Here is a 24,088-nt window from a genome sequence, read left to right as displayed (position 1 = left end):
GCTACTTGGGTTACTTGGTTGGCCTGGGAATAATTCTTGGACCCTAAGTAAACTCTTGTAACATGTTGATATATAAAGGCTTCTTATGGTAATGACTAAATAATGTGTATATATGACCCTGGATAGTGGTTGTGTTGGAATGCACAAAGTGATGCTTTGCTTGTTTCTTGAATATGATCTAGTTGTGGATTAGCAACTAGAAATGATTTATTTGCAAGGTTGGGTTTTATTGATGGATCTTGTTGTCCCTTATTTGATAGTTATAAACTGATAATAACAGATTTGACTTGATCTTGTAGCCTTGCCAATGATGCTTAGGCTGAGGCACAAACTTGTGATAAGAACAGATGCTTTTATGTGGCTTTTAATTTCTCGGTGATGATATTGGTATAGCACTTCTATACCGTTCTGAGAGAAATAATCCCTCCTAACTCTCCTAGACCAGATCTAGTTGCAGGGTAGTTGGATGGGGTTACTTGTATACTTCTATTACTTCCTCGATGATGTGTATGCAAATCTAAGAACAAATACTGTAAGATCTAGCCTATGAGTTGCTACCTGCCTTGGTAGCTTGATCTTCTTGATGCTGAAATGAACCTCCCCTTGTGGCATGCCTTCTCCACTCTCTGCTTCTACTTCTTCCTAGTTACAACTGCTGATTCTAGTGGTCGATCTGGAGTTGTTCTAGTGGTTCAGCTGGTGTAGTTCTTGGTGTTCTTTATGTGCTCAGAGAGTTGTTGGCAGATTTGGGAAAGATGAGGTTCGGCTGGGAATGTTGTGTGTGCTAGAAACTGTTGCTAGTACATGTGTTGTTTATATAGGCTGGTACTTTGCATGAATGCAATGCACACATCTGTTTCCTCTATTTTTGTAACCCCAATACCTGGGATATTACAGTCTCTACCCCTTAAACTAAACTTCGTCCTCGAAGTTTGAACTCTCTCACGTTTCGGAGTGTGAAACTGACTTATGCAGACTACGACTTGTCTCGAATTCCGCGGTGATCTTGGTAAATATAATTGAATATATCACTTGTCCAGATTCTTCCTGGAATCTATTAGTGTCTGTCTCTGAACAGTGGCTTCTTTCTTCATTTCCATGATTTCTTTAAATACTATAATCTTGTTTCCTTTCTCCTTGAAGATCCAATGATTGGGACTTCTTCTGGTGCTGCTAGCCTTAACTGAAGATTAATTTGATAACTTACTCCTAATTGACAAAATAGGTCTTTGTGTTCCCTTACTACCGAAACTGCAATAATGGTACTTGGTAAGGTACTTACCATGGAAATGGTCGTGATGGTTTATTTCCCTAAGAATGGATTAGACTCATTTAGTCCATCCAATCATGATTTATAGTTGATACCTTTAACTATTTTGGGTTATTTAGGTTCCATGAAAGGAATCATTCTATTAGTCTTTGATTTTGGTATTGTTAAACTCCTTCAGTCTTTGTCCTTCTTGAGCTATCTTTGATCTCCGGTATTTCCTTTATCCAACTTCATTATCCTTGACTTAGCTGACTTGAGTTATCGTACTTCTGAGTAAATATTACTCACTTCCTCAAGTTATAGTCCAATTATTACTTTCTCGAGGTATGAATCTTGTCTTCTGGTCTGACATTCTTCTGAAAGTAGGGTTCGATAATATTATGAAAATAAGATCGAACTTCCTCTCAGTTTAGACCTTCTTCTTCTATTTTGCTCAAAGTATTGAGTCACTGTACATCCAACTCAATCTTTACTCTACCCCTTAGAGTTTTCTTATGGTCTTCAACTCCTTTTCTTCCAACCATTGGGTTTATGGTTAGAATATTGGTCTGGTTCTAGCTTATGGTTGTACTTCTTCTAAGGTCTCGCGAAGAATATCTGTGGTGTATCCACTCAATTGTGGACATCCAATGTGAATCCTTCGACTAAATGATTATAGGTCATTATTATTTGGCTGGCAAAAATTTATTTGTTCACAACTTCTTGATATGACTAATCCAATTATGGACTACTTGGTATCAATTGTGGCTATTTGTTATCTAAAAATGTACTCTATTATAGGTTGAGATCAACTGGACGAGACATCTTCTACTTCATCTCACAGTATTGATCCTATACCACAACCGTGGTCTTCTGATACCAACTGTGGTCTTCTTATATCTGCTATGGTTTCATAGGTTATCTTCCTTTCTTCAGGGTTTATTTTGCAAGAAAACCACTAGTTGACACTATGATTATAGTATCCTAAGTGATTTCCCATGCATTCCCGCTTCTATATTAATTATGGATCTGCTTGAGCTTTACCATAATCACCAGATTTCTCACCTTCATGCTTCTTCCTTACTGAAGTACTCCTCCGTTGAGGCTAAGCATGAGTTTTGGTTGGTACTTCCTTCAGAGTTTTGTGGTTGCTTCCCACAACTTTGTTTCCTTTATCTGGTGAACCTTCATCTTGTATTCAGAATCTCCAGAGTTCGTCACTTCCTCACACGAATACCATTACCCTCTAGATCTATAGCATCAAGTAAGAACTTGATATTGCAACATGCATTTTCATATCAAAGTCAAACTTCATGTATGGATCTAGTCAAACAATGAAAATCCAATAAAATCCAAGAAGATTCAGCTTTGTGCATATAATATACATCATCATAAGCCTGAATATACTAGTTGAGTAAGACATCTCTAAACATCAGGCTCTGATGTGTAGTATATAACACCACATAATATAGGTTTATATCGTGATACTTAGCACGAATATATGGAATTTTACTATTTGTCTCAACATTTACCTTAATTGCACATTTGCAATGAGATAAACTTGAAACAAAGTGGTCTAGGATAGTTAGGGTTAACCTAGTTTTGTTTGGAAGTACTACTTAACTTTCATTTTATTGAGGACTATCTCACATGATATGTCTAGGTTCTAACATTGCTACTCTAAACACATAACTATGGAAATATAGCTCCTATACTTCCAAGTGTTTCTATCATAAGACTATGGTCATGATGTGCTTGGCACACTTCTTATTGTTTTGGAACACAATTCTTGCACTGTTGTTGAACAACTGGCTTCTTATTGTACTTCTCCTAAATATTTATGAGGCTCTAGTACATCACATAATGATTCTCAAGTGAATCATATATGATTAGCAACTCTACCATGTAAGTAGACATATATTATTCCTATCACTCTTCCTTATTTCCCATGGTTGACTCATCATGGTCTATACTACTCATATCACTTGTTTGTATCACTTACTATCAGTTGTTTCACAAGTTAGATAAATTTTACTTACCCTATTACTTGTCTGGGTCTACATCTTCTATTAGGATATCTTAATTATCTTCATCACTTGATATTACTTCTAGTGCAGGTCTGAGTAATTCTTATTTAACTATAACATGTGTTGGTACACATCTTCCAATAGGATATCTTCCTTATGGTTGTATCCTCTCTTTGGACTACCATGTATTGTATACCAACTGTGATCTACTCATCTATTGTTTTAAGGACTTAATGGTACACTACCTACTTGGGATTAACTAACTAACTTCACTTAGAAAGGATAGGTAAGAAAGGTTGACTCAAGTGTGTCAGGATTATTCTCAAGTGAATATCCATCTCAAGTCATAAAAAGTATTTGTTTTACCTAGGACAACTTCCTATAGACACTACCAATCCTATAGGTCTCCTTTAAAGGGTTTTAATCCTAGGGTCAAATCATTTGCTCTGATACCAACTGTGGTGACCCAGCATACCACTGCATGGTGTAGTATGCAAGTCTGATATAACACCAATGAAACACCGTTCCACTAGTATTATATCGCTCAGAGTGGTACAACAGAAACATATGCGGGTCCAAGGCATGTCTATAGAATTACAACATTGACTCTATTACATAAGATCAGCACAGCCTCCTACTTTACAATGAGGTAAATCTGCAAATAAACTCCAGAAGAACGACTCGTAGTCTAATTCTATCACGAACTCTATTTGTAGAGTATTTGACTAGCTATAGGGGCTATGAATAGATTCTAGCTAAATAGGAGCTAGGTTTAGGAAGCTAGTTCCCTTCTATGGCTAAACTAGGTTTTCTCCTTGTTGGATGTGGTATCTGACTCCTTTGTCAGGGTCCTGTTTCTTGAAGTAGTTGTTGACTCCTTGGCCTTCGAGTTGCAATGTACATCCTCCTTCGATGCCTCCATATCTAAGCAGGGGATTTAAGAGTGGGATGAGTACGAGCGTACTCAACAAGTTCATTATAGGAAAGAGGTGTTTAATGCACTAGCTACAGCATTAGACCAGAAAGTCTAAGACCAATGCAGGTTTTCATAATAATTTCTTCAAAAGGTTGCTTTTATTCAGAAGAACTATGTCCGTCAGCCTTCACCGGTTTACTAGAACTTCATGGAGCTCCTTTCCGGCAGCGTTCGCAGTTCCATATCCCGGAACAGGGAGTGACAGGTCACGATTCATTACACTCTGCAGAGGTGTGTTGCTTTACCCATAAGAGATCTTAACCTTGATGCCAACCGAGTCATGTTCTCGTCCACACTTCCTTTGGTGTGAGGCCCGGTATAAGGTCATAGCCAATCATATTCCTCCGCTACCTCATACACCCACCCGTTGATGCAAACTCCGACCCTGGGTCCTCGCCGGTGCTCTTATACCAATTAAGGACGGCCCCCGACCACGACAACAGTTCAGGTCTCTACCATGAACTCCTTCGGCCGCAGTGCAACCCATCATAGACCGCAATAACCGTGGGGACTTCATCGGGACCCCCACCCTACCACTTGTCCTCTCTTGGATCAAGGGTACCACTTGTCCTCTCTTGGATCAAGGGTCTACGGTAAAGCGCATCCGTTGATGTACAAGAGGTGGAAATACAATTGACTATTCCGTCCCACTCCAGATCTTATGGTTAACACGGGTACTACGGCACAAGAATCACTGGATGACATTTGTTGTTTAATCCTAGATGGATATAAACCCTTGCAATGGAACCTCCACCATATCAACACAATCCATGGTTCCATTGCCCACCACATAGTCATATTCATAGTTATGAAAATAGTGGTTTTAGTTTTTATGCAATAGTGATAATCATAGTACTTTGCAAGTAATTTGATAAAGATACTCAAATGACATGAGCAAGTGATGAACTTGCCTTTCTTGACTGAAAGATTATGCAGACAAGGTCTTCGATACGTAATAGCTCCAAATTATGAAATAACATCATCGTCCGGTAAGGACGATGTTTAAAAGATTGGCAAGGATGCAATAATGCATAAGTATGAGATGCAATCGTTCTAAGCGTGACTTAACCCCGATGATTTAGGATTAGTGAGTTGTAATGATTAGTTCGAGGTGTGTTGCACTTTTAGAGTGATTCCACAAACAAGGTTCTTATTAAGGGTTGATTACTTTGTGCAATACATCACAATAATAATATTAATGGCACACAACAATAGGATATGGTATAATCCTAACATGTAATGAACAATGGTTGGTCTTGGTACTATATGGCATGGTTAATGGTTACTTGTTATATCCTTCAAAAGAATAACTTTTGAAGAACATGTTTCTAAGGAATAATAAGTATTTCCAATAAGAGCCATCTTCTTCTAGGTTTACTATTATTCTCAATTGATCTATAAAAAGCTAATAGCTAGATCTTATAAACAAGATGATTTGATATGCAATTATCAAACATAGTTATGCATAATAAGTTAAACAACTTATTTGGAATTAAGGACATGCAACTTATGTGGTTTAAGTGTGGTTGCATTTATTTGGTTACTAGATGTGAGTGCAAACTAATATTTTTTTAAGACATAGAGTTATATCCATTCATATCATAATTAGATGTAAGGAAATGTTTATTAGGGTTTTAGGAATTTCCTAATGTATTAAATTGTTTTAGATTTTAATTAACTACTCTAAGTTAGTTAAAATATTCATTAAAGATATAAGTTAGGACCAAAGTATAATGTAGAATTAGTTGATATTTATTACAGATTCTTATTGTTTTTATATTATTTTTTTATTAATTAATAAATCCTGTTTAACTAATGGTAACGATTATTACATTAATAAGGTTGAAATAATAGTTCACATATTTAGAAATTTATTTAAGATTTTTTTTTAAAGTGTCATTTATCCTTTTTCTAGAAAATGTAAAGTAATTTTATATTCCAAATTATGATACAATAATTGTACAAGTTATCTCGCTGAATAATTTTATTTAATGGGTAAATATTAAACACACAAGTGTATATGTTTTGGTAGTATTTCTAAACATAAACAGATGCCTGCCTTAGTGCTACTCACACATTAGTAGACTAGCTAATTTGACTAGAGCTAATTGGTCCATAGAACCCACGCACCAACTAGCCTGATGGTTTGGTTCACATGGTCGCACACACGCTGGGCTGGACCATCGCCAGCATACACACGCACGCACACTCGCGCTCCTCTTCCTCTGGTTTTTCCCTTTTCCTTTCTCACGCAACGCAGTCGCCACCGCCGCTGGGCGCGCTCCGGCCAATGCCGGCCGCCTCCGGCGTCGCTGCTAGACGCCACAGCTCTGCCCCGGCATCCTCTCCTCGTCGCCTTCACCAACAACCCCCTCTCCTTGATGCCTCTATCGCCTGTACTCGCCTCCGGGAACCCTAGCTACTGCCGGTCGATTTGGATGTCGCCGGGCATCTCCGGCGCCGCCACACACCGTCGAGGCTCCTCCTCCATCCCTCTCACGGACCCCCTGCAACCGCTACCTGGTCCGGTGCGCGCGTATTCTGGCTAACCCTAGCCCCTGTCATTGTCGCCGGCGGACACCGGCGCCGCCGCGCATACGCCCGACACGGTCGACCTCCGCTCTCTCCTCATTTTCGTGACGCCGCCAGCCGCTCCCACGCTCCTGGCTAGCCGTAGCTATGGATTTGACTTGGTTGCTAGCGCGATGCCGCGCGCCCGCGTGTCTGGTTCTGCACTTTCTCGGCGAGCTCTGGATGACCCTCTCGATGGCCTTAGTGTCTACCACGAGCCCCAGCTCAATCTTGTCATCTCGGTGTTGTATGGTTTTGTGGTGGTAATTGCTGCTATGGTGGTGATGGGGTTCTGCCGATCTTCGCTTTGATGCCTATTTCAGCTGCGACCTCGACGCCGGCGGGACGGTGCCATGGACGCAACCCCGGCTTGATGGTGCCGTGGACGCAACCCTGGCGTCGCCTACCTCGCTACTTCATGTACGGCACTGTGAGCTAAACCTCTCTTTCTCTGTCACTCTATGGCTATGAACCAATGGCATGTGTGTATGTGTGGTGCGTATAGCTGTTGTCATGGATTACCATTTATGTGTAGCAATACTGGTTCCATGAACTGAATATAATGTTCTGCATTTATAGTGTTACTGAATTCCATTGAAGAGTTAACTGAACTTTTCATTCAGGGTTGAAAGTTATCTTGTTGTTTGCCTACGGTGGAGACCCATTTGCTATGCTGATAATTCCTAGTTGTATTTTCATTTAAGGGATGTGGTGGATTGTTTCCACATGTATATGAGCTGGTTGTTGTCTTGGAAATGATTTATATTATCCGATGATGATCTTATCATGTACCTACATGGTCCTTGACAAGTTTGTGTTGGCTGATAATTACTGTGATTATATATGTCTATTCTAGAGGATCTGGTAAAGATATCTTGATGCTCTATTGAACTCCTGGTTGAGTTTGTACTGCAAAATAGAAATGGTTTTGCTTATATAATGATCTACTTGATGACTTGTTGGTGAGCTTATGGGTATGCTTTTGTTGCTGGATTGAGATGGTCCATGGATTATCTTAAATTTATTATGTGTTGTGCAGAGTTGATTGTGTAGCAAGTACATGACGGGCTAACTGCTGCTGCTACTTGGGTTACTTGGTTGGCCTGGGAATAATTCTTGGACCCTAAGTAAACTCTTGTAACATGTTGATATATTAAGGCTTCTTATGGTAATGACTAAATAATGTGTATATATGACCCTGGATAGTGGTTGTGTTGGAATGCACAAAGTGATGCTTTGCTTGTTTCTTGAATATGATCTAGTTGTGGATTAGCAACTAGAAATGATTTATTTTGCAAGGTTGGGTTTTATTGATGGATCTTGTTGTCCCTTATTTGATAGTTATAAACTGATAAGAACAGATTTGACTTGATCTTGTAGCCTTGCCAATGATGCTTAGGCTGAGGCACAAACTTGTGATAAGAACAGATGCTTTTATGTGGCTTTTAATTTCTCGGTGATGATATTGGTATAGCACTTCTATACCGTTCTGATAGAAATAATCCCTCCTAACTCTCCTAGACCAGATCTAGTTGCAGGGTAGTTGGATGGGGTTACTTGTATACTTCTATTACTTCCTCGATGATGTGTATGCAAATCTAAGAACAAATACTGTAAGATCTAGCCTATGAGTTGCTACCTGCCTTGGTAGCTTGATCTTCTTGATGCTGAAATGAACCTCCCCTTGTGGCATGCCTTCTCCACTCTCTGCTTCTACTTCTTCCTAGTTACAACTGCTGATTCTAGTGGTCGATCTGGAGTTGTTCTAGTGGTTCAGCTGGTGTAGTTCTTGGTGTTCTTTATGTGCTCAGAGAGTTGTTGGCGGATTTGGGAAACATGAGGTTCGGCTGGGAATGTTGTGTGTGCTAGAAACTGTTGCTGGTACATGTGTTGTTTATATAGGCTGGTACTTTGCATGTGAGGTTGACAACACACAGATGCATGGCATGCGTGTAGCTGCTGGGTACATGGGCAAGTTTTAATGCACTAGATCCATTCCCCTTGTACAAGCCAGGCTGATATTTGTAGCTGTCAAGTGACATTTCTCTTTCTCCTCTAGCAGGCTACGGTGGGTTGATATTTATCCACCTTTGGTCTTTCTTTTGTGCACTGACAAGTGGAAACTACTCAAGCTGGGCTGCTAGTACTACTTGACAATGGGTGCTTCTTAATTACATTAGTGGCTGGAATAACTCAAGTGACATAATTATGTGTGCCTATACTCACAGATCAAGTGTGATTCAAGATTAATTAAGCTTTGCTTAATTATCAGTGGCTTATTAATATTTGGTTCGGGTCATATTGACTTTTCTATGTCAATAATGATCCATTTAAATGAATTTGTGGCTTCTAAATAGGAACTTGATTAGATTAGAGGGAAAATAAAAGTGCTGCCATCTGTTGCCATTCCAATTGATCATAACTTGTTGCACAATATCTCTGGTTGCCTATTTGATGCCTAATTTATCATTGCTGCCTCCAATGGTACTATCTACCTTGTTCCTAAATCACAAATGTTGCCGAAGATGAATAATTCCCTCTAGTCACTTTTGGGGATTAGGATTGGTTCCTAATTTCCATTAATTGAGTTCCAATATTGAAATGCCTCATTTCATATGATGGCAACATTTTAACCATAACCCAATATTTTCCTTTTTCTTTGTTTTGTTTCTCTTATTGCAGGAAAAGAAGAATAAGAAATGTTGAGAAGATTTAGAAATTCTTTTAGTTCTTATGTAACTTATAATATTTCAATAAATGTTGTAATAATACTTATGTGAATTGTTATTAGTAATATTTGATTATCATTCCTATTTGTTATTACTTTGTAATTCATATAATTGTTTAAAATTCAAATTCCAATTCAAATTCTTATTTGAGTTTTGTCTTCCATAATATAATTTGAATTCTGATTGTTCCCCCCAAAAAACATGACTTTGCAAAGGTCATGTCAAAATTTATCGCACTCACATCGATGACTAACTCAATTCCACCGATGCAAGAGAAACCTCGATCCGTTTGACAGTTTTAAACAAAAGCGCGAAAATTCCCTGGATTTTCTATGCATGAATGCAATGCACACATCTGTTTCCTCTATTTTTGTAACCCCAATACCTGGGATATTACAACTGTCCCAGCTGTCGATGGAACCCGGAGGAAGCTTCTTTATCCAAGATCGCGCAGCTCCACTCAGATGTACTTGGATGCTCTGCATGGCTGTTGCTCTGGTTCCTCCTATCAGCTTCACTGTCTCGAGATAATCAACTAGCTAATCCTCTGGATCTTGCAGGCCGTCGAATTTTTTGAAGTTATCGGGTAATTTAAACCCCGAAGGAACTCGAGTTTTTCGTACCCTCCTTGTAAAGCACGACAGCCCACACATATCCTCGTCATCTATCTCTGGGGAGTGCCGATGTTCCCTTCTATTTTGTCGTGCTCTGTCCACCCGTGCTTGCGCTGCTGTGTCTCTTGCTCCACTTGCTCTCTCGGGGCCTGGTGCTGCTGCAGCAGGTCGTGGACTATTTTGCCTTGCTGATCCTTCGGGAGTTACAAACGCCGTTCCTATGGCCCAACTCCTGCCATAGCCATGTTGTACAATGCTTCTCTTGGATCTCCGGGAGGTGGCTTGGATGCGAGGATGAATGCTTGCGTCGCCATGTATCCAGCTTCTGGTGTCTTAGCGATAATGTTCCCCCTTGTGTCTATCGACATAAAGGACATATCGAGGTTTTGAACCAGGTTCTCCCTATCAGCCTCAGGTATGTTTTGCAGCCTAGATCTTGCTCTGTTCCGAGCTTCTCTGTGGCTATCTCCGGAGGTTCCTGAATGCCGACTTAACTCCGCCCTTCGCCTGCTTGATGCGGAAGCTGCCTCCCTCATACATTCGGAAGCGGTATCTGTTTTTCCAATTCTCTTCCGGCTCGGGCGAGCCTGTATTGGTATGCTTGCAGTTCTTCCGTCGTAGCGGTTGTAGCCATTGGTTCTGAACCATCCATAGCTCTTGCGGCTCTATCCCATGCTGCTTGTGGAAGTTGAACCCTAACACGTGGTGTAGGCCCGACATATTTATTGCCTAAACCTCGCCTTAGGTCATAGGGACCGACATATGGATTTCTCAATTCGTCGAAAGCCTCTGATGTCTCCTCCTGATCGTGACTTGTTTCTCCAATGGCATAAATCTGATGATATTTTGAATTCTGAGCCTTGCTGGGTTCGGTGACACCATCATAGAGATTGGTGAAGACCTTGCCAACGGTAGTGGATCTGTCGATGAAGTTGAAGCTGTCGATGCTGCTCGAGTCATCGCTTATATCGGAGTCCGCAGATGACTCGAAGGACATGTCGCTGAAGATTTTGGCGAGCTTTTCGCTTGCCCTGGTGCTGATGAAGCGTGGCGATGAAGTTTCCTCGTCGCCTGACTCGGTTGACGATGTTGAGCTCGAAAAATCGGAATCGACCGCCGATAATCCCGACGAGATCGGAATTTCGAGACGATACGCTCCTTCTTTCTCGACGCGGAAGTGGAACTTTCCGAACGTCATCTCCATGGGCTCCTCCAGATACGCATATGCATCCAAACGGGAGGGCGGGTGAGGAACAAAATCGACTAGACCAATTTCGATCTGTTTACCTCGATCCATCGCGTTGCTTGCTGTTGACGAAGTCGACGATCTTGAACGTGCCATCGAGATCAGATCCTTGACGCCTCTAATCCCCACGGTCGGCGCCAATTGACAAGGGATTAACTTGTCAATGCCTACGGGTTGTAGACTAGGGTTTTAGTCGGAAGTAGAGGGCAAGTAGATCTCGAAGGTTTCAGCCGAAAAGTGCTCGACGATATAAAAACTAGGGTTTGTGAGACAATGAATCAATGCTTTCTTTGTCCCTCGACTCCCCCTTATATAGGAGGCGGAGCCGAGGGATTCGTAATACACACGTTACAAAGTCCGGGAGGGTTTCCAACTCATCCCGCAAGATTACAAGTATTACTTCCTAATAGAACTCTAGCTTTCCTTAATAGTAATTTGGGCTTCCGATTCTTCTTATCCTTCGAGTCGTGGGCCTTCAGTAAACCCCGGGTACCATCTTCGACATGCCCATTGGGGATGCCTATGTCAGTGCCGCCGCCGCCCGATCCGAAGATCGGATCTAGGTTTCCCCCGATGTTCGACGCGGGGAAGAGCAAGCAGCACCATGACGACGCCTCCAACGAGGTGACGGTGCCCGCGGGCGTCGCCATCGCTAGCTTACGCAGGGATTTCTCCCCGGTCCTGCCGCCAAACCCAAGCCCGTCGGAGAAGCGCCGCAAGGAGCCGCCTTTTGGCCACGCCGCCGTCGAGAAGCAATGCTGCCGACGTCGGAGAGGGAGGTGCTGACCTCCGTCTCACCGCACGAAGAACAGGGACTGGAGGGTGAGACTCCAGCCGCCGCCACCCGGCCGGCCGCCGACACCTCCATGGTGCCCAGCAGCCGACGCCAACAGGCGTCCACGCGCCGGCCTGCAGCCACGGCGGGCCCTGAGATTCCGGCCGCCGCCGCACGGGATGCCTCCATCGCGGGGGAGAGCAGCGCCTCCGCTGACCCGAGATGCGCCGAACGCCGGATTCCCGCAGCACCTCGCCGCCGGAGCGCCGCCGCGTCACGCACCCCGCCGCCGGAAGAAGAGGCTGCCACCGCGCTAGGGAGAGGCCCCGCCGCCGCCGTCACCGCCTGAGGTTTTTGTTACAGCACAAGCAACGGTCTTTTGGACCAAGCATCCAATTTGGCCTTGAACCTTCCAGTAGCTTCCCAACACCTTTCGATTATTATTATGGCTTCCCAAAATATCCTACTAGCATGCTAGTACCAGAAGCGGGCCATCGTCAAGAAACCGATGGACGCAAAGGTTCCCAAGGTCGCAATCAAAGCGAACGTTGTACAGTACTACCGCCCCAAGATAAACTGACCGTGCTCCGTCACAGGTTCACAACTCCCATCCAAACCGCTCTTCGCCAGACAGGAAAAGAAAGAAAGAATAAAAAAAGCATGCAAGAAAACAAAAAACAGGTGCTGTAACAAAAGAAACAATTTTCTCTCTAAAAAAAGGAAAACAAAAACCGCTTCCGTTCGGGCCCACTCCTCGATCGGACGGCCGAGATCGATGCGCCTCCCGCTCCACCGACCTCAACCCCCAACCGCCCTCCCACCTCCGTCTCCAGGGCGCGGGGCAAAACCGTCATCTCCATCGACACCTGTGCCTCGTACCGGGCGCCCGGCCGAGGGGGTTAATAAAAGCGAGCGAGAAGAAACGCAAACGCCAAAAGCCAAAAGCCCCCCCGGAAAAAAAGATTTCCGTTTTTTTTTTGTTTCGTTTTGCTCTCTTCCAAATAACTCCGCCCCTTGTGTTATCTATCCCGGCCCCGCGTCCGCGTCCCCGTCCCCGTCCCGCACACATCCACCCATCGTCCCGCCGCCCCGCTCCGCCGCGCAGCTTTCTAGGGTTTTTCCACGCCGCCGCCGCCGAGGAGGAGGAGGAGGAGGAGGACGCAGACGGTCGTCTTCCGCCGAGATGGGGCACGACGGCGCTCACCACCCGCCCGCATCGCGCGATGCGAGGAAGAAGAGGGTGAGTTTGGGGGAGGGCGTGATCTGCGATTCCGTTTCGGGATTGGGGGATGTGCCGTCTCCCCGGGTTCGGCGCGCTGATCTGATCTGATGGTTTATTTTTTATTTTTTTCGTGCAGCAGGGGAACCGCTCCTCGGCGAAGCTCAAGCAGTGCAAGCTCGACGCGCGCCGGGAGCAGTGGCTGTCGCAAGGTATGATCTCGCGTCCCCCGGCCCGAAATTATTTTTTTATCTGTCCCTGGTGTTTTCGGTGCCCTCTCGTTGGAAGTAGTAGGAATCTCTTTCGCGGTAGATCATAGTGACCTGTGGTTAAAAACACCTGGAGATTTCTAGCGCATGTTGTGTTCTGAGGGCGATGTAGGTTGTTAAATTGGTAATTTAATAGAAAGGTTTGCTGCTCGGTTTCTGATCCTTTTGCGTTTTGGATTGGTTCTAGTCAAAGACGGGAAGGAGGCCGCCACCATGGCTACGGCTGTGCCAACAGTTCCAGGATCAGGCAAAGGCGCAGGGTCAAATGCTGGTTTGCCGATCCTTGCCTCGCCGCACCCTCCACTCCCCCGCCGGCGCAGAGAGGATGCTGGTGCCGCCGGTCAAGACATAGGCGGCAGCAGCGACTTCGACTCCCCGATGCCCAGCCCCGGCTCGGACAACTCCAGGGGCGGCGGCTGCGCGCAGAGGAAGCGCTGCTCCAGCACCGGGGGCGGGCCCAGCCTCAGCAGCGTCAGCAGCCTGTGGTCCAGCTCCAGGAGCGTGAGCGACGCCGAGGACGACGACACGGGCAGCGGCCCCGACGAGGACAACGGGGTGCTGGACGACTGGGAGGCCGTCGCCGACGCGCTTTCGGTCGACGATGATAACAGTCACTGCCACCAGAGTGCAGGTACCATGACGGCCCCAGCAGCTCAAAGGAACTCGGCACCGCCGGCGAATGCAGCAAAGAGAACAGAACCGATCCGTAGCAACGCGAGGGCTTGGAAACCTGATGATATGTTCCGTCCGCAGAGCTTGCCCAGCATTTCCAAGCAGGCCAGCTTCCCGACAGGTATCGGCAGCTGCTGGGGGATGCGTAGCATGGGTGCAGCACATCAGAGTACCCTCGCTTCGCCAGCGTCGTGCCCGATATGCTACGAGGATCTGGACCCAACCGACTCGAGCTTCCTCCCCTGCCCCTGTGGGTTTCACCTGTGCCTCTTCTGCCACAAGAGGATCCTCGAGGCGGATGGACGCTGCCCAGGATGCAGGAAGCAGTACAATGCAGTGCCTGCTGGAGGAGGAGGAGGAGGAGGAGCAACCGCACCAGTGCGTATATCACGTTCTTGCAGCATGGGTCCAAGACGCTAGGCTGTGCCAGGGTTATAATAGCTCTATGCTGTAGTTCTGCTTTGCATGTTACTACTGTCAGACATGTTGGTTTCGCTGCGTATCGTCTGCTTTTGGTATAAAGAAATGTGAATATTCGAATAGATGCTGAATCCAATAGTCTCCAGAAACTCGGTATCTTTTTTTTTTTGGCTGTTGCATTGTGTGCGATGCATATGTTGCTGGAGACTAAATGGAGAGTACCTTTTGTTGTTGACAGTTCGTGAATCATATATAATAGCTATATAAGGTGACTGATATTTTCTTGTCAACTACACTGTGAGCACTTTAATCATGTTTGCTAAATTAGGAGTCTAGCCCTTGCTCTTTCCACTTATGTGATTCTTCTGCTAAGCCAAGTGAGCATTCTCCTGCATCAAATGCTAACCCTTTACAATCTATCTACTCTACAATAGCGCTGATTGTGAAGATGCTTCACTGTCCAAATGCAATGTTTCTCAAAGCAGGGGTTCTACCTGCTTCTGTCATCACTATTTGTTTTTTCGTACTATATATTATGGTATTATCATTTCAGGTTTGGCCATAAATAGTTGCCTAGGTGGGTCTTACAAGTATCTATTTTGTGCTGTCTTTGCCTTTACCTCCATTATGTTTGCTTAAAATTCCTAATATGTTCTAACTAAGCCTGACAATTGACTTGTAAGTATAACCTAAATACCTTTTAGTAAAGGAGCTCCTTGGACTACATATGATGCACTCTATGATATTGGCTTTCTTCGAGCTAGCTTCTTCTGGTATGATTGCGATTCTCCATATCTTTATATGTTAGCTTGTTATATGTACAATCCAGATCATGTAAATCTATTCTTGTCATATTTTGACCTAGCTTAAATTTCCTTGATAATATGGTTATCAACTTTTTGTCAAATGTTCATCAAGATGACCATAGGAACTGAATTAATGCTTACAACTTGTTGACACGTGATTACTGATAAGCCATACCATATGACAGTCAAAAAATCCTTGAATGTTGACAAATGCAATTTATTGCCATGAGACATCTAACGTCTGTATTTTAATTTTTGGAAGCATTTTGTTTAGAAGTTAACATTGTTGGACTAAAACTTTAGAGCTTATAAGCTATAGATAAACTTCATTTTACCCATGACTTCAGAACTTCGGTAGGAATAGGTTCAATGCAGGAACAAAAAAGGCCTAGGAAAGCTAGTCTTGCACTCGTATTGTTGCGCTTTGGGGCATTTAAAAATAACGGTTGCAGTAACCCTGGGTTGTCAATCACAGTTCAAATTACATACGACCTGACTCCTGAGTTATGAATTTCAGTATTGGAATTATTGTTGTTAACAGCCAACTTTCTTAGTTTTGTAGTACTGTTTTGCGTATTATGGCTTTTGCACTGCGCCCTTGTTGAAGTTAAACACAGCTTTCAGTACAAGGCTTCTTCTGTTAAAACGTGAATGATTTTTGGTCCTGCAGTGATACAGTTACTTTGTACTTGTAGCACCCTGTATGCCACAAAGCTTTTGTAGATTGTACTGAAATTCATGCTCAAGCCCAAGTTCATCTATGTGTGTAATTAGCAGAAGTACGTGTGGTACTTTCCAGGGTGAACACTTACATAAGGTGGCTTCTTAGATGCTGGCGTAAAGAATGTGGGTTTTCATACCTTGTGAACTAGACAACTGAAGAGCAAATGAAAATATGGAATGTTATGTGATATCTCAGCTTTTGCTCTCGTTGAATTAAACTTGCATGTGCACTGCTTGAACTCTGGTGAAATACTGTCACATTGTGGGATTGATATTTACACCATTTTGCTGCTGTCTGTGCATTCCTTGTTATATAGCATTGAGTGCATTTCGCACTGAGAAGACTTCTGTTAAAATGAAAATGATTGTAAGTTCTGGTAATTGTACATTTACTTCATACTTGTAGTCCCTTCTCCAGCTTATACTTTGAGCAGCAACACTTGTGTAGACTTGGTAGTTCATGCAATGTGAATAGCAGCGTATGTGTGACCCTTCTCCAGGTAGGCCTTCTGCCTTTGTTGGAAGAGAATGTGGTTTATCTTGTCTGATAGCTGGATCTTGGCAATTGTACATTTACTTCATACTTGTAGTCCCTTCTCCAGCTTATACTTTGAGCAGCAACACTTGTGTAGACTTGGCAGTTCATGCAATGTGAATAGCAGCGTATGTGTGACCCTTCTCCAGGTAGGCCTTCTGCCTTTGTTGGAAGAGAATGTGGTTTATCTTGTCTGATAGCTGGATCTTGAATAGCACGTGATAATATGGAATGCTGCTTGCGACATCTAAAGCTTCTATGAATCTGCACTGCTGAATTTGAATTTGCACTTCTTGAACTCTACGGTTGCATGCTGAAATACGGTCACGTTGTGGAATTTATATTACAGTTGTACTGTTGCATGAGCATTTTGGCAGCAAGCTGAGTGCTGTGACCCCCTGAATCATTTGCAAATTTGTCACCGCAAATTGTTTTCCTGGTTCTGTGTTTTTGCTGTGCTACGACGACACTAATGCCACGATCTCATTCTACTGCATCCAAATTTAAGCCTTGTGGGCGTAACTCTGAGAGCTTGTTTTGTATACCATCATAAGCTAAAGAACCCTGCACGACCGTTTGGTGTCGCTCATAAGGTGATGTATAAATGCCATCTGACAAGAGCACTGTATCAAGTTGTCCTTCGGATTGCAGAATTGTGTGCAAATCGCTGCATCAAGGTGTCTGACGGATTGCAACATCGTGTGTGAATCGTACGCAAACTCGCGCAGAGCAATTCGGTAAGCGAATGTTGAAACTGGGTGTTGTTGTCACTAATTAGTAATTACTGAAGAACTCAACTTTTGCATGGAAAAGCAACAGGGTGTTGCGATAGGCAAGGCTTTAAATTCGTGATGTCAATGAAGGCTAAATGATGTTTACCCATATCAAATATGTTTCTTTGATGGTACCATGGATAAATACGTTGATCATTTCTCGTTGATTCTTCCTTCGTGTTTTGGACATCAGAAAGCAATTTCTCATCAGACAGCATCAACAAGGATGTTCGACACGCTCTATGCCACTACTAATCACAGAATCAAGTTTTTGGCATTGAGTGACTAATGAGTACTTCCTCCGGTCTCTTTTAATTAACTCGAATTTAGTACAAAGTTTATACTAAATTCGAGTCAATTAAAAGAGACCCGAGGGAGTACATGGCATCTCAAAACATTTTTAGACCACAAGGTTGCTAGTCCCCAAAGAACTGCACAGTACGAAAGTTCACATGTCTTAAACATTTCTAGACCGCAAGGTTGCTACAGTATACAAGGAACTTAACGTATGAAAGTCATCCATCTGCAGACAAACGGGCATGGCGATGTGATACCACAACCGATTAACAGAGTAACCTGTTGACCTCCCTCTTAAGCCATAGTGCACGAAGCCTTGGCTCATACGAGAGGAAGATCTCCCGGTTCACTGCATCCTTGAAAACATCAGCGGCTAGGACCCTGATCTGATCAGACAGCTCTGTCATAGCATGTAGAGCCTTGATACACCTTGAAATCGAGAATTGTTCTCCATCCTTCTTGGTTTGTTCTTTTGTGCGAGCCTGTTTCATTCTGAAGTCTAGGTAAGCCTCCATGGTCTGTTGGATGTCAGCCGCTTTGCGCTTCCTGCGCTTGTCCTTTTGTGGCTCTATGCACGAGCTCGATTGAGCAGGTTCCTCAACTCTTTGTGGCTTTGGATCTGCCCCAGGCTGTGGTCTTTCGAGTACCTCTTCAGTCTGATTTTGCAAAAGATCAAGATCATCCAGACCTTGTGATCCTAGCTCCAGAGTTCTTTGAAGTGTGCTGATATTGTTCTCATCGTCATCAGGCCTTCTTGACATGCTTAGCAGTGGGGTGATGTCGGTGCCTTCCTCATCAATATTCCCAACCCCTTCAGGAATATCCCCTATCATAGTAGCAGAGTGGTTAAGTTGTGTTCCTCTTCAGCAATGCTTCTAAACCAACTAGAAAGCGAAGAAAATTACTTTCAAGCAAGATCTCCAGCGTTTGAAGCAACGGAAAGCTCTTACTTTGGTACTTCCGGGCCTTGGGTGACACCTAACAAATTTAGGTGAACGACTGAATTTCACACGGTCATATAAATAATCACTAGACTATGAGGTGTATAAATAATCACTAGACTAAGAGGTGTACAAGAAATTTCACTAGAGTAGGAGTTAGAATCTCACGTCGATTATCTCATCCCAGATTTCATCTGTGGTCCTAATCATAGAAGCACTCTGGTCCCAGGAAACACCATCACGCTGGAGGATGGATTTTATCAGTTTATAGTCTTTCTTCAATTGGGTCTCATGTTCCTGAATTTGAACTTTAGTAAATCCTGCATCTGGGTGCCTATGATTGAAGTCCCTGACAATTTTCCTCCATCCCTCAGTTTTCCATCCATGTGGAGTCCGGTAGTGCGAATTATTGTTCTCATGCAGTATATCGACAAGCCCCTTTTCATACTTCATCACCCACCTTGCTCTGTTTGACATTTATTAATCTTCAAACAAGCTACAATGCATCAACAGCCACAGTCAAGGATAAAGAAATCAAGTAGTCACCAGTCACACTGCAGTTGATATTTGAGTTCAGACCATAGGTTAATCACACTGCAGTTGATATTTGAGTTCAGAACATAGGTTAACAAAAGAACAACTGAATCAGCTCACTTAAGTGTTGTCTTATATGGAGTACAATCTAAGCAATGCACACATGGTAATAGTGGAATTGGTATTTCAATCTAGCAGTTTTACCTCATTATAAAATGATATTAAGAATCAGTTGATACGAGAAAGGCACTTTCTTCCTAGAAATGAGGCTACCCAACAAGTCAAACAAGCATTAGCTCTTAAAGCAAAACGTTATTCTAAACAACGGCTGAAAATGTCAAAACAAACAAGATATGTGCTCTTGTTGCTTCTGTGAGACAGTAGTACGAGATCTCAGCAACCAATAGAGCGGAGTAGTATAGGCAACAATGCATGTGATAAATTGACACATTTGTCGCTGAAGTAGCTATTGATACACCAACATCGAGCAACCAAAACAGCGGCAAAATACTATAACCCAAACAAAATTTCTGAAGATAAATGAATACTACATGACTAGATGAGGATGCACCCGCACCTTGGGTAACCCTATTAATGTGGACGGTCTCAAGTGCTACCGATCTCGCAGAAGAGAGATCTGATTGGATTCTATTTTTTCGCATAAACAAGTAACCATGGAAGAATTTCAAGCAGGCTAGGGTTTCCTTACAAACCAGAGGAGGCGCGGCGGCTGTACCTTGACGCCACGCTGATCCAGTAGATGGAAGGAGGACGGCTGCTAGGAAGAAGAGTTCGTCCGCTTGGCAGGCGTGATTTGGTGGCGGTCTACGGCGAGTCCGGCGAGGCGGGCGGAGGCCGGTGGGGCTCGGCGGCGTCGTAGCTGGCGAAGAGGAATTTTTTCCCCTTTCTGTATAGGTGGCAAGCTGACTTTGGGGTTTTGCGAGGGTGGGAATTGAAAATGGTCAGTTGGATATGTCTGATCCATTTGTTTGGGTGGTGGACTGGGAAACAGGGAGGGTAACGGGTTGGATTCACATAATACGGTTACTTCCTTCCTCCCACCAGCATTGTCTCAGATTTATCAAAATTTAGATAATCTTTATGAGACAAAGAGAGTACTAGATAGTAGAGGGGGTTAAATAAGAGCATCTTCTAGAGCATTGGCATTCGTCCCCGGTCATGATTATTATGACGTTGAGGGGAGGTCTGGTTCGGTTCTAGGTTTTCGTGGTGTTCCTTTTCGGTGTTATGGTGGGGCAAATGCTGATGGTGTTTTTAGAAATAATGGTCCTAGTTCATGCCCTTGCTCGCTGGAGGTGTTGCCGACGACAAATGAGAGACTTTGTGCAGTCCAAACTGTTGGAGTGGCTTCAATACGACATCGCGTTGTTGCATGGTGGTAGGGATGTGTTGCTCTTGGAGTGCGGCGTTTTTGACTATTGCATGTTTGCGAAAAACGGCGGGGGATCTAGCCATCTGAAGGGCGAGGTAGCGTTGGCCTTGGATCTGACGCTGAAGAGGCTGAAGGAGCATCGGGCTAGATCGAATCTTTCAGGGCTAGTGGCTATCGCGGCCTGTTAACTCCACCTGGCTAGAGGTTTCTTCATCGCTAACGAGTGGACCGATTGTGTAATATCCCAGGTATTGGGGTTACAAAAATAGAGGAAACAGATGTGTGCATTGCATTCATGCATAGAAAATCTGGGGAATTTTCGCGCTTTAAAGTAAAACAGTCCACGATGGCGAAGTTTCACTTGACCTTGGTGGAATTGAAGTAGCTCATCAAGTCCAGTGCTATAAACCTCAATGTGACTTTGCTAAAACCTTGTTTTGGGTAGAGATAAGTTGATCTAAGGGGTTAGATCAAATGGAACTAATAATCAACACAACAGCACTTTACTCAATGATCAATTGCTTGATCTTATAAAAGATTATAATATGGTAATCCTTATCATAACATATGAACACCAATTCAATTGCAATTCAAGTAACAATAAAATGGAGAAACCATTCTTGACTTATCCTTTCCATGTCTTAAACTAATCCTTGATCCTACCATGAACCTCATGGTATTCATTCTATTTCAAACTTGGAAACATGACAAGGAGATCAACTCTAGAAATATATATTCTTCTCTATTCCATATTATTATACATCAAATCTAGAGAGGTGAGATTTCTATATTATTTACTAGAGAAGAAATGACAAACTTTGGACTAAACCTTGGATATGCATCCATGTATTCAAATCATCATCCTTAAGAGAGAACCCTAGGATATTATTCAAGACCTTCCCTAGAGAGAGAACCCATTTATGTTAACCATAGATATTGGTGACTACATCATTATCTTTGGAGAATAACCTTAGGTTAGAATTGAAGTCCTTCCCAAATGAGAGAGGGCATTCATATCAATCCAAGCTTTACCTATTTAAGAATAAAGGACAACCTTTGAACTAAAGTATTAGGTTGTAAACCATTTTCCTTGGAGTGGTGAGATAACCTAATCACATGGAATCAAACCATATCCATGAATTGATAAAGTAAGGAGGAGGTTAATTCAACCAAGATAGCCAAGTGGAGTTTTAGACTAGATACCTATTGAGATATTGTGAATACACCATAAACCCTAGAACAACTATTCCTATGAAAGAGAGCTCAAGCTATGGTGCTACACTCAAGTTAGTTGAGGCAACACTTGAATTTGAGGGAGAGAACTATCCATATACCCAGATGAGTATATCAACATTGCTTAAGTAAAACCCTAACATAATATCTCAGGCATTTTCCTGGGATATAAACTTTAGAGGCAACCATAGTAGTCCCATTCAAGAAGGTAAATTAGAAGTACTATACCCTAGTTGATCAAGACAATGCTTGATCATGGAAGTGAGAAACCTATTTAATGAGAGATACCTTAGGAAGCCAAACCTTGATCATTATAAATTGAGTGATGATCATAAACCCTAAGAACCTGAGGTAGAGATATTAAGAACAAGTTGATCATGCCTAATCCATGATCATGCTCTTGAGGTATGTGAGGATAATTTAAATCCTAATAGGATAAATAGATATCATTCACCACATGAAATTATAAGGAGATCATTAGTAAGCAACCCTAGGCTTATATCCCAACCTTAACTTGTGAATCACTTGGTGATCATAAGTAGAATCTTACAACATCTATATTTCATTCATTCATCAATTAAAGAACCTAAGCAAACCTTAGAGTCAAACTCCATACCCTATATGGTAAGAAACAATTCATTCATATAACCAAAGTTAACTATAAAAAGAACCATAGACATTTTAGTTACTTCAATGATGAATTAAGGATTCTAATAGAAGTCCAATGGAATAAGATAGAACCCATTCTCAGATCCTTAGTAACTAGAGGAGCACATGAAATATTAAGCCAGTAATTATATTATCATACATAGGGAATATTAAAACATAGGCCATATTTGAGATTTAAACCATGTGCCATTAGGAGAATATGATTAGAACCCTACCTGTTCATTAAATCAAATCCTATGCTTCAATTGTTAAACACAAGAGACACCCAATGATAAACCCTATATTAAAACCATGTGTGATTATCAACCACTTATCTTTATAATTAGAACCAAACCATAATGAGAGTAGTTTCTACTCTAAGTATTTCAAGATGTTATTAAAATAATGGTACCAGTATTAAACTTGAAATAGAATTAAGATAAACCCCACAAGACCTTAATAAATAAGTGTTCACATAAAATCATATGCAAGTAACCAAATTTCCAAATATGAGGTCAAGTCCTTAGAGATAATTTAGCACATGGTATCATGCCATTAAAATCATTTTCTCAATAGAAATCTATAAATAAATATTAATTTAAATTTGCTTCTTGCAAAGTAACAAAAAACTTAGCTATTAATAGGTACTTAGAAGAACCTCTTGAAAAATAGTTTGGATCGCCTAAATTGATGTTGGCAATTAGGACTATATAAATGCCCATTTTCAATCTCTATTAACATTTAATAAACAAGGGTGTCACTACACATATGAAATATTTTAAAGCTCTTATATTTACAATAGTATCTTTGTAAACTCCAAAGGGATTCACACATTTAAAATCCTGCAAAACAAAAGGGAAATGGAAACCAGAATTAAATAGAAAATACAAAGCAGAAAATAAAAAAATGGAAAAAGAAAAGAGAGGAGAAAATCTCACCTGGACCTTACCTGCCGCAGCAGCCCAGCAACACAGCCCATTAAGCAGCCTGGCCCAGTTCAAAACACAGCCCAACCCAGCCCGTGTACCTCTTCGTGAGGATAAGACTGGAGACGAAGTCCTCGTCTTCGTCTTCGCCACCGTCGACGCACGCGAGGGCGCCAGCACGACGGCGAGCTCCACGTCCCGCGATCGCCGCCGATTTTGACTGCCAGCGCACAGAGACCCTATAAAACGCGCAGGAGCCCTCCTATGCCCCTCTCTCTGCTCAATTTCCGCCCAAACCGAAACCCTAGCCCGTACAGTCTCCGGCTATCGCCGCCGTTAGGGACCTCCCCGAGCTTTGATACGGCTCCGACGTATCGATAATTTCTTATGTTCCATGCCACATTATTGATGATATCTACATGTTTTATGCATACTTTATGTCATATTTATGCATTTTCCGGCACTAACCTATTAATGAGATGCCGAAGAGCCAATTGCTGTTTTCGGCTGTT

General features: G+C 42.7%; 2 protein-coding genes and 1 long non-coding RNA gene across 7 annotated transcripts; 2 read left to right on the top strand and 1 right to left on the bottom strand.

The window, feature by feature from the left end:
• Window positions 1-6,313: 6,313 nt before the first annotated feature.
• LOC127335155 (uncharacterized) lies at window positions 6,314-9,643 on the top strand. Its single transcript, XR_007872620.2, has 2 exons — window positions 6,314-7,243; window positions 7,863-9,643. It is a non-coding gene; the product is annotated as an uncharacterized lncRNA (long non-coding RNA).
• A 3,502-nt stretch (window positions 9,644-13,145) lies between these two features.
• On the top strand, window positions 13,146-15,057 carry LOC127335154 (uncharacterized). 2 transcript variants are annotated; one of them, XM_051361745.2, is made up of 3 exons: window positions 13,146-13,427; window positions 13,549-13,618; window positions 13,863-15,057. In XM_051361745.2, the coding sequence occupies exons 1-3, from the start codon at window positions 13,371-13,373 to the stop codon at window positions 14,765-14,767; spliced, it is 1,032 nt and encodes a 343-aa protein (XP_051217705.1). In that variant the 5' UTR covers window positions 13,146-13,370; the 3' UTR covers window positions 14,768-15,057. The 2 variants fall into 2 exon arrangements, with proteins under 2 accessions (XP_051217705.1, XP_051217704.1); XM_051361744.2 differs by having other exon boundaries at window positions 13,147-13,427; window positions 13,546-13,618.
• Window positions 15,058-17,986: 2,929 nt separating this feature from the next.
• On the bottom strand, window positions 17,987-20,333 carry LOC127335153 (uncharacterized). Of its 4 annotated transcripts, none has more exons than XM_051361741.2 (4): window positions 20,086-20,333; window positions 19,011-19,338; window positions 18,807-18,879; window positions 17,987-18,727 (listed from the first exon to the last, which is right to left on the bottom strand). In XM_051361741.2, the coding sequence occupies exons 2-4, from the start codon at window positions 19,317-19,319 to the stop codon at window positions 18,168-18,170; spliced, it is 942 nt and encodes a 313-aa protein (XP_051217701.1). In that variant the 5' UTR covers window positions 19,320-19,338; window positions 20,086-20,333; the 3' UTR covers window positions 17,987-18,167. The 4 variants fall into 4 exon arrangements, with proteins under 4 accessions (XP_051217701.1, XP_051217702.1, XP_051217703.1 ...); XM_051361742.2 differs by having other exon boundaries at window positions 20,090-20,333; XM_051361743.2 differs by having other exon boundaries at window positions 20,113-20,333.
• Between the last annotated feature and the right edge of the window lie 3,755 nt (window positions 20,334-24,088).

This window comes from Lolium perenne, chromosome 2, assembly GCF_019359855.2.
Source record: "Lolium perenne isolate Kyuss_39 chromosome 2, Kyuss_2.0, whole genome shotgun sequence".
Lineage (NCBI taxonomy): Eukaryota > Viridiplantae > Streptophyta > Magnoliopsida > Poales > Poaceae > Lolium > Lolium perenne.
Note: the sequence above shows the minus strand (reverse complement) of the source record. Positions and strands in the feature narration are given on the sequence as shown.